General features: G+C 32.1%; 1 protein-coding gene across 1 annotated transcript; it reads left to right on the forward strand.

Annotated features, from left to right (window-relative positions):
- The first annotated feature begins 593 nt into the window (after window positions 1-593).
- Window positions 594-6,990, forward strand: LOC129320356 (cysteine-rich repeat secretory protein 38-like). Its single transcript, XM_054965777.1, has 2 exons — window positions 594-1,439; window positions 6,944-6,990. Exons 1-2 carry the CDS (start codon window positions 623-625, stop codon window positions 6,988-6,990), a joined length of 864 nt encoding a protein of 287 aa, XP_054821752.1. The 5' UTR covers window positions 594-622.
- The last annotated feature ends 4,578 nt before the right edge of the window (window positions 6,991-11,568 follow it).

The following is an 11,568-nucleotide window of genomic DNA, read 5'->3' on the forward strand; positions in this document are numbered from 1 at the left end:
TTGCTCCACCGTTGGACCTCTTGAGAACCTCGAAACTCATCCGATTAGGGCATCATATAAAGAGATAGGGCTGTCTTTCTCAGAACTCATTGCTCACAGCTCACACTGCCGTTGATGGTCCCTTGAAAATGCCCCTTGCCATCTTCTCCCATTCAACTCGTGCGAAGAAACCAAGCACAAAGTGGTCTTCAATTTCAATTTATTTTGTTATGGCAGGGCATTTTAGTCCGAGCAGAAATTGTAAAATGAATAAAAAAAAAAAAAAAGCTTGGTCCTTCATTAGAATTTGGTCCTGGGACTAATTTTTGTTCCAACCTGATTCTTTTTTTCAATTTTCTCAAAAATAAATTTCATGAAATCTGGACCGTGATGGAGCATTGGAACCGAACTCATGCAAAACAACGTAATTATTACTTCCAAAATCCAAATCGCATCTGTCAAAATTATTTTATTCCACATACGTCGTTTTCTCAGTCAATATTTCAAGACAACGCGTTTTTATCCTTTGATTGGATTGACTTGTTGACTCGAGTAATATAAGAAAGAAGCCGAAGATGCCGTGGGTTGTTACAAAGCCTTTCTGGATTGTTCGTGTCTTTCTGTCAAAATTATTCATTTCATAATGCAGACAATCACTGCTGTTATCTCATCATCATCAATTGCTCTGCTTTCTTTCCTTTCTCTTTTTATCATTCTCACGGCTCAGCAAGACTTCCTATATCATCTGTGTTACAATGTAGCTGGTAATTACACTAACACAAGTGCCTACCAATCCAACCTCAATCTCCTCCTTTCTAATTTCACTTCCGACACCAAAATTGACTATGGCTACTACACTTCCTCTCAAGGCCAAAACCCTGACAAAGTCAATGCCCTTGGACTGTGTAGAGCAGATATCAAGGCAGACTCTTGCCGTAGTTGCCTCAACAACGCCACAAGCCTTCTGCGAAGGTTATGTCCAAATCAGAAAGAAGCATATGGATACAATGATGGATGCATTCTAAGATACACTAATCGTTCCATGTTTGGGATTAACCAAGATCCAGATTCTTTTATCTACGCCATTTGTAACAATGAAAACGCGACAGACATCAAGTACAGTGAGGCCCTTGATAGTCTGATGAGAGGGTTGAGAAGTGAGGCGGCGGCTGGCAACACTCGTTTGAAGTTCGCGGCGAACACGACAACAACTTTGTTTCAAACAATATATGGACTTGCTCAGTGTATGCCTGATTTGTCTGAGCAAGATTGCGATGACTGCTTGGAGAAGTCGATCTCAAGCATCCCCTACTTCTGTAACAACAGGATTGGTGGAAGGGTTGTCAAACTGAGTTGCAATATTAGATATGAGAATTATCGCTTCTATGATACTGCAGTTATTGATTCACTATCTTCACCTCCTCCTGCTCCTCCATCTTCCAACACATCTTCCTCACAAGGTACGTTTGTAAATAAAATAGTTTTATATAGATCTTAAAAATGACCTATTTATGATGAGCGAATCTATAGATGTTGATTTAATTAATGCTAAATAACTATATAAAACTTTTAATCTATATCCATCTTGATATATATGCATGCATGCCTGCCTGCCTATGCCTAATAAACATATTATTATCAATAAGTTTTGAATTTAGTTATGCACCCCTTCCAATCCTTGTTACAGGGCACCTTCCAATTTTTTTTTTTTATACTTAATATAAGACACTTGATGGGTATTAATCAAGCTATTCTAATATTACTCCTATTTAAATTTATTAATATGATAGGTAATGTAATGCAAATTGAAAAAAGTTCATTTAAATAGAGGTATACTGGAAAATTATTTTATTTTAAAATCTATAGTATTTATAAGTTGTAAAAATGGAAATCAAAGAAATTTTTACAATTTTAATGATGTAACTAATTTTTCTTGATTAGTATGAATTAGTTATAAGTAACTTATGATAAGGATAGGAGAGAATATCTAGCAAAGTGTACTCACATGTTAAATAATTTTGCTCCCATCTAATGCATTGACCTTAGCCACAGGGCAATTACTCTCTTCTCAAAAAGATAGCTTAGTGAGGTGTGCAACACACTTGCTTATATGATCAAAATCTTCCCCAAGTCCCTCCAATGTGGGATGTGACAGTTTTTTTAGCTAATTTATGACACCCTTATCACGGGTGGCTTGCTAGAAGGGTTCATCGACGGGGTAAACTCAAGTGCAGCTTTGATACCACTTTGTCATAGAGCTATTATTCTCTCCTAAAAAGTTTAGCTCTCTAGCTTGTATAGTATACCTGCTTATATGGCCAAGCCCCTCCTTAAGGAGGAGTGAATAAAGTGAGAATGATAATAAAATTTCAAAATTAAGAATTTATGAGAGTTAAGTTCTTGACAAAATTTTCTAAAAAAATGAGTTGCAAATATGAATCCTAACTGTAAATTGAAAGATGCATTTAAAATTTTTTATTTGTAGTATAGAATTCCTAAATTTGTGATTATTTGAATCAATATTTACAACTGATTTTTCTGAAAATTTTGTTAAGAATCTAATTATCATAACTTCATGGTTTTGGGATTTTAATGCCACTCTTCCAAAAATAAAGCTTGTGTGTATGAGTGTATCAAAACATTAGTATCTTATTTTTAATCTGATTATTATTTTTGAATCATCTCATATTTAAATTAAAAATTCAAACTGCCATTGTTCAAACGTATTAATAATTTTCATTTGAGAACACACAGACACACATCTTTTTTAAGAATTGAAATTGTTTTAGAAATTAAAACTCCTTGAGAGAATTGCATGTTGAACCAAGCGGTCGCACACTTAGCAATTTAGACTCGATTAACTAACTATATAGCATGGTGGCAACTTAGGTCATCTCCCAAAGAGGTGTTAAAGATTAAATCTAGAATTTCTTAATGCAATTAAATTAAAATAAAAATCTCAAGATTTTAATTGATTTAAATTAAATACTAATTAACCTAATTAAAACCTAAAAGCCTAAGCTAATGAGTCTGTGAAAATGGGATGGAATAAGGTATTGGATTTAGATTAATGCTCAAATCCTAACCACTTATGAAATGTGAATTAGTCACCCTTAATTCTTCTCTTCCTAACCAAATTATGAAGCCACTAGGATAATTCTCTCTAGAAACTTAACTTCACTGAGGACCCTAATTAAGCCTAGGATTTTAGAGCACAATTCAACTCCCTAATTTAGTTTTAAGCCCAAGTTACATGATTAATGGCAAATTTCAGCAAGCATGTTCAGCCCCTTACAACCCAAATGAATCCTAAAATTATGGTAGATCACAAGCAAGCCCAACAAACACTCCTCAAGATTATGATGAAGCATACGCAAGGTCAAAACACTTAAGAACATTCAAGATTATAAAAAAATCCAAGAGTGGCTGAAAAATATAGCTAAATAAACAAGATAAAATTTGACATTAATCAAACTAATCTCCATACAAAAATATCAACCAAGATTATGGTTGTAAAGCTAAGACATAGCAATCCAAAATTATGCTCTTACAAGTCTATTAATGGAGAAAATTTAAGAGAAAAACAAAAGGGTTGCAAAAGTGAAGACCTAAGTGGTTCATTGAGCTTCCATCCTCCTCCAAGCACCCAAAATGATTTAGCCTTCAAGGTTCTTCAAGTCCTCCATGGAAATAGCAAAATGGCCAAACTCCTTCATGGAACCAAGTAGAGAATGAAGCATGAAATGGATGATCAAGTGGTAGGGATGTGTAGAGGGAAGTGAGAGGAGAAGATCGAAATGATTTGGTGATGATCCAATGGTTAGATGAAGAGAAATGGAGGAGAGAAGGGAGCTACGATGGCTGGAAAAATGAGAGAAAATGAAGAACAATGAAGAACAAGAGAGAGAATGTAAATGAAAATGAAGGAGGTGGTGAGAGATTGTGTGTGGAGGCTAGGGTTAAGTTTCTTGGGTGAAAGAATACTGAAAGGGGTGTGTATTCCAGCTGCAAAATGAGGGAAGAATAAAACAAAAAGGAAAAGAAAAGGCTAGGGTGAGACACATACTTCCCACATGCATATAAAGGTGACTTTCTCTCATTAGCTCAAAAGGAATATCCTAAATGAAAATATTCTCATTTATTTAATCAAATGATCTGATTATTCTCTCCCTTTTCAGCCCCAAAATGATGCCACATTTTTCCTTTTTTGCCCTCTTTCATGATCCTTGACCAGTCACAAAATGTCCAAGTCAACATGTGCTACCTAAGTCACAAAATGTACATAAAATCAAAATCAAATATTAATGTGACCTAATCAATAAATTCAGGCACATGGAATTAATTAACTAGCATGGAAGAATATTAATGAAGTAACAAATCATGCATGCATGTAAAACCTTAATTCAGTTAACAAAGTCAACAACCCTGAAATGTGATTTTTATTTTATAACTCTCAAACCAAATTGAATTTTTAAAAAATAATTTTATATTCATTCTTTGGGCATAAAACACATGAAACGCAACATTAATCCAATTTTTCATAAAAAGTGCAATTTTGGACCAAAATACCCCTAATACACAATTTTGCCCCTTAGGCAATTTTCTTACTTTTGACACCATGAATGCACCAAAATGGGGGATAAAACATGTAACATGGATCCTAAATGAATGGATAAAGTGTGTAAAATATGAGTCTTATCACATGTGTTTCTTTATTATTCTTTCTTATGATAATGAAAAAAAAGGAAAAACAGAGAAATTAATCCAGATCCTCCACCTTCAAACACATCTTGCTCACTCTATATATATATATATATATATATCAGCGAAGGTTAGATAGAGAATAATTTTATATAGATTTCAAAACATCCTATATATATTCTTGTAATTTATTCTCTCATATAGTGCATATTCTAGAGATCTTGCTTTGTTCAAATATAGGATATTAGGTCATTTTTATAATTTTTTTCCAAATATCCCTATTTTATTTATTATTCTTTTTTGAAAAAAATGTTGTATTGAAAAATTTTAATTATCATTATCAAGACTCTTATATAAAGTATTTAATGAATGTATAGTTAAAAAGATGTAAACTTTTTTAAAGGATTAAAGTTTCAACTAATATTTTTTGAGAACCGTGAATTTACATATGCCCTATATATATTATGGTTTAGAGTGAGTACACATCACTCTACCTATATATTCCTTCTACTTTCAAATATAAAAAATAATTTATTCACATAGTTTTAGAAAATTAATTATAATAATTATGCTTGAAATTTAAAAAAACTTGACTAAATTATCCCATAATTAATTAAATTAATTATGTATAGTAAACATAAATATTGATTTGATAAGGGACAATTTGAGAAAAAATTCATAAATTTTTTTTAAATTTATAGTTTTACTTGTAAATAAAAATAAAAATAATACACAATAATATTTTATATTTGAGGACGATAGAGTAACTAGTAAATCTATAAAGGAAAAATGACAATTAAGGACCCCTCTAAGATCATTAATTTTAATTGATGACCATAAAATATTAAATTCTCAATTAAGGATTATGGTCCTTATTTGGATTTTGAAATTTAAAAAATCTGAATTGTCTTCCATGTCCCTCAAGAAAAAAAATCACTGAATGAAATTAGTAAATTTTTAAGTCACTTTCGTATATTCATAAGTAACCATAGAACATTTCAAAATTTAGTTTCTTTCATATTCAAAAACAATTTATTCCTAAGTGTAGTTTCATGTTTCTGAATTGAGATTAACAATATTCCTATGCCACAATAGTGATTTTCAACAATGTCATTTTTTTATTTTTCAAGTGATAACTATATATAAATAAGCATAAAATTTGACAAGCTAGTCATTGGGTTCATATTCATAAGTGAAATTAGTAAATTCTCAAACCTCTTTTGTATATTCATAAGCGTCAATGGAATGTTTCTGATATGAGTTTCTTTCATATTGGAAAACAATTTATTCTCAAGTATAGTTTCTTATTTTGACCACTGATGTTAATAACATTCTCATGCCATGATAGTAATTTCAGCAATGTTATGTACATCGTAGTGTTTAGTAGAAGGCAATTTTATAAAGTTATGTATGTTTGGTCCTTAATTGAAATTTCAATATTGATGGTCCTTAATTAAAATTAACGACTTTAGGGGATCCTTAATTGTCATTTTTCCATCTATAAAGCCACGTACTGTATATATAAATGTGTTGCGATCCATGTAATCCTATAGGTCCCACCCAATATCTCAATTATTTGCATTTGCAGATTTCTTTCTAACCAAGTTTCACATGTTAAATAGTTTTCATCCCATTATCCCTTCCCATAAATAAATCATCATTATTTATATTAAACCTACCCAGTGTACTCACTTGTTAAATATTGTCTATCCCATATCTATTCCCTTGCCAATAGACATCTCTTGTCAGGCAGTTTAAAAAAGAAAATTAGGTTATGTATGTTTGCATATGTTTTGATTTAATTTTTTTAAAAAAGTAATATATTCTTTGTTCTGATTTTTATTTTTGAATTTAAATTTATTTCAAATTTTAATTATACACAAAAATGTACCATTGTTAAAATATTTAAAATTTCCTTTCAAAAACATTCATCTTTGTGTGTGTGTGTGGAAAATTGTAACTCTTAAAGAGAATCATGTGTTCTGTTTATATGACCGAGGTGTTATAATAAAACATTGAAGGATATATAGGAGAAAAATGCACTTCATTCTTTTTGCCAATGAAATTAGTGCATCCCTTTATCTTTCAGTAATTCTTAAACCCAATACATGCACCTCATTTTTCTTTTTGGCTGTGAATTGTTAATTCATTGGATAAATTTTTGGGAAGATTTTTCATATACTGTGTTTGAATATAATTTGGTTAGGTACAATTTTTCATCTTCTCACTTTAATTACTATTGTTTGTGTGATACATATGGCAGGAACGATTGATTCACCAAAAGGTATGTCTTCCTTCGAAGGTTATTAAATTTATATATTCTCTCTTCAAAGTACCTAAGAGGAATTAAATTTATCTAATAACTGTTAAACTGCAACTTATTTTATTTTAGGGTTAATGTTCATTTTTACCCCTAAACTATACTTTTAAGGACACCTAGTATCCTAAACTCCATTTTAGTCCATCCTTTCCCCTGAACATTCAATACTGATCATTGTTGTCCTTGTCATTAATTGGGCTTAAATTTGACCGTTAAATATTACTGATGGGTTGACTATTTTCCTTACATACAGTGGATGCCACATAAGAAATTTTTCCAAAAACAAAAAACAAAATTCCACAAAAGAATCACCCATCCCAACTAAAAAACCTTGCTTCTCCATCCTTCTAGAAATTTTCCCGGCTTATCTCCCATGTTCTCTTCCATTAGCATTTATTTCATTTGCTTGACCAGTATAGTGATCATAATTGAGCGTAAGGGGCATGTGGTTGGATCTGTAATATCTCCAATTTAAACCACTTAGTGTAAAATCTCCAAGTTCGCCCTACACTTAACTCCTCCTAATTATACTTTAGCTTTGTAGTATGATAGTAATTTCAAAACATAACGATTAAATCAAATAATAACAAACTCTAAATAAGTATAAATCAGAGCTGGAAAGCACTTGGAAGCGTTGAATAATGCCAAATCGATTAAAATCAATTTGGAAAAAGGATAAAAATGTCATTACAACATTATATGGAGAGTTTGCAGTGACTATCACTAATTCTGTCACGGCTTGACCTCCTCTATATCGTGTGCCATGAAATAGGTGCCACATGCCATGGCATATTGTACAAATTGTGACAGGCAAGAATTGTCCTAAACCAATCTCAGGGGCAAGCTTCTGCATTTCCTTATTCATTATTCGACGTCCATTTGAGATGATCCAAGTATCCTTAGAAAAATTATTCAAAGATCCATCCCTTGGCATTGGTCTCATTTTAAAATACCAACACATCACAAAGATGAACACTCCGAAACACAATTCCCTTTTTCACACTATAAAACAACCAAGGTGTTCAAACCTAACAAAAAATGCCCATAGCTTATAACACCATCTAGACCAAGCCTAAAACACTTAGGACAACCTGTTTAATACACCAAACAAAAATATACACTATATCTCACAAATTTCAATCCTCAACCCCAATATCATAAAAAAAATAGAGGGGAAGGTAATCTACATAAAATCCACAACATAATCATATACAACCATCAAAATAATTAACAACATACTTGCACCAGTATTTAAATCCTATTTAGATATTTACATCCCAACAACATAACTTAGGGCACAAAATACAAGATAATAAACAGTATGCAGTGATGCAAGTAATCAAAATAATGCTTCTAATTGGCATTATCAAGCTAATTACACATAATTCAAAAAGTAAACTGAGGCATTATAGTAGGAATAAAATATCATATGCCTCGAAGGTTTTTCCTTTGTCTAGTCCTGAATGAATGCTTATAAAATGTTAAATAAGGGGTGAGTACAACTGATCATTAATCAAGGTAGTCTATAATATGCTCATGCAAGTCGAATAACAATAGGCATGCAAAGTGGGCAGTTATAATACAAATCATTATCATTTAATACAAATTAGTGCAATGCATGATCATCATAACTCACTAAACCTCCATCACTGCCGGCTAAATCCATGAACTACAAATATACAGGAGCTAAATCCATGCGATTGGGCTAGTCCAAGCTCACTAATTATGAGGGTAACTAGGCTAAGGTCCCATACTCAACTTGGACCATGGATTACCCCTTTTCGAACACTGGGGTGTTGCAAAGATCAAATTAATAAACAAGTCCCACTTACATATTTTCAAACAGAAACAATAAATAATTTCATATATCTATAACTACATAAAACATAATTCCAAGCTCATAAACATCTACAATTACTTAATAAGAAATAACATGAAATAGATTTCTCTTTGTTACCTTAAATCTTTGAGGACTTAAAGGTTACCCCCAAGAACTCACATGCTTTCAAGCTAAACTGAAGCTCTCTGGTGCTTCATGAAGTTAATCTACACATAACATTAACCACCATCACTAACAATCATCAAAATTAACACTTCCAACTTTGAATATCACACCTTAATAGCCAATTTTCCTAGCTACAAGTATAATCTCACATCCAATGAGTTCATTGACTTTCATTTAGCTCCCAATAGCTTAATGAATAGCTAATATAACACCCAAAATTCCAAAATCATCTTTTAGAGCATAGGGTTTGTCTAAATCACATAAATTTGAATTTAATGGCCAAACCACCAATACCTATTATTCTAGAGCAAAAATTAACTTCCAACAACTTCATTTAACCCTATTAATTCAGCTATAAATATCTCATAACTCAAAAATCAACCAAAAGACCAAATTAAAGAGGAACTTAGAAACCCTAATATCAAATAGAGTTAGAAGGAAAAATAAAGGCTAGGAAACTTAACTCTAATGATTACAAGCTCAAAAATCCCCAAAACTGCCAAAAATCTCATGCTTTAGCAAAGCTCCACATTGCTCCTTTGATCCTTTCTCTCTCTCTCTAATTACAAGCTAAAAAATGCCCCAAAACTACCCAAAAATCTCATGCCTTAGCAAAGCTTCACATTGCTCCTCTGATCCTCTCTCTCTCTCTCTATTTATTTGTGTTTTCGGACACTTAAATCATGATCATGATATTTTGACTACGGACAGTTGTCCATGTTATAATTCATGATCATTGTGGTCAAAGCCTCCTTTGTCCACAACTATGAATGGTTATCTCCAGTGAAGGACTCAATCACAGATGGTTTTGAACAGAGAGCACGCTTGTTTTCTAAGGATGCTCGACTGCAGAGGGTAATCTCCTATTAGGTCACAACCATGGATGGTTATGGACAAAGCTCAAATTCTCTCTCAAAATCACTCTTAAACCACAAACTTGGTCTACATTACTCCTATTCCATTCTTACTTTGTTTAATACTCTTAATTACCCTTAGTTAATTTAACTTAATATAGGGATAAAAATTTAGGATGTTACACTTAGTACATACTTAATGATTTCAAATCAGAGTAAACACAAGTTTAGGAAGCATGAGAAAGTTTAGAATATATTGAAAACAAGTTGAAATGATGTCAAAAGAGTCCTTTAGTTAAAACAGAGTGATCCAACATGGCTAACAACATGTTCGTAGCGGCTTGTTGTATAGAGAGCATCTGTTGCCACTAACATCACCATCTACCTTGGCTAACTATCTTTATGTCATGCCTCATGCGCCTCATAATGCTTTTCATCGTGGCGTACTTGCCATGATAGTAAAACTATCATGATAGTTTTCAGGATCTAAATTCTGATATGCATAACTTTCAACTTAGACCTTTGATTGAAGTGATCCAAACATCCACACATGGATAATTAATTAAAATAGCTAATAGCCTTAGTCTCACAATAATTTGATATACTATGGAAAATTTGGACACTTGGGGCTAGAAACTACTCATTTAACACTCATAAATTATCAACCAAGTGTCTACAACCCATCCTTAAGCCATTAGCCCCACAAAGACATACAATCATACTCCTTGATCATAAAGAGACATGCTTAACAAGTTTATAAGCATCAAATTGTCATGCATTCGCAAATCACCATCCAATAGCATAAATCAAGATGGATCCACTATTAAAACTTCTAAAACATGCCATAACTAGATTCAATATTTTAAAACTATCTAAACAACTATCAACACACCACTAGTATTATTAACTTAACTCTACAAAAGATCATTCTATGGTTTAACCCTCATGTGAGCGAAGACACACCAAAACCACCTAAATTAGTGATCAAGCTATAATGCAAATGACTGAATAGTTTAACAAACATAATACCCCTAAGTTGGCAATAAAGTATTCAATTACACATGTAAATAGTAAGAGACATTACAATAAGAGTTAAGGGTCTCTAGCTTCTAGTGCTACCCCCTTGCCCTTACTCAGTGTCTCCCTTAAAAATATTAAACAATGAGGATGAGATATAAAATCTCAATAACCAATAAACATAAATTTAAGCACATGTAAGAGTATAAAATATGAGCAAGTAAAGTGGGAATTTTCATAACCAATGACATTTATGAACTCAAGCATGAATGTAAATGGTATGTAGCACGCATGATCATAGTTGATCACTTTCAGAAGTATACGAGATCACAGTAATAAATTACCCAGATTATTTCAAGTGTCGAACCTACAGGGAAGTTGCACTGTTACTAATTTAAATAAATAATAGTTTGAGAAAAATAGATAAAATGGATAATTTGATGAAAATATAATAAAAATAAATCAATAAATATGATGATGAAAACACAATCACTTGAAGCATTGGGCTTTAGGATTCACCTTATAGGTTGCTAGTTTTTACCCTTTGAGTTGACTCTTTCATCAATATAGTAACAACTATTTTTAAAGTGTCCTAATATTCTCCCAAATTATTAGTCCCTTTTTAATTAGCATTGAATTCATTCCCATAATACCCAAGCAACAAATTAAACCGTGAAGCTATAGCTTAAGTC

The sequence above is a fragment of the Prosopis cineraria genome, unplaced genomic scaffold, assembly GCF_029017545.1.
Source record: "Prosopis cineraria cultivar Desert tree isolate PC_DT_omini unplaced genomic scaffold, ASM2901754v1 PC9, whole genome shotgun sequence".
Lineage (NCBI taxonomy): Eukaryota > Viridiplantae > Streptophyta > Magnoliopsida > Fabales > Fabaceae > Prosopis > Prosopis cineraria.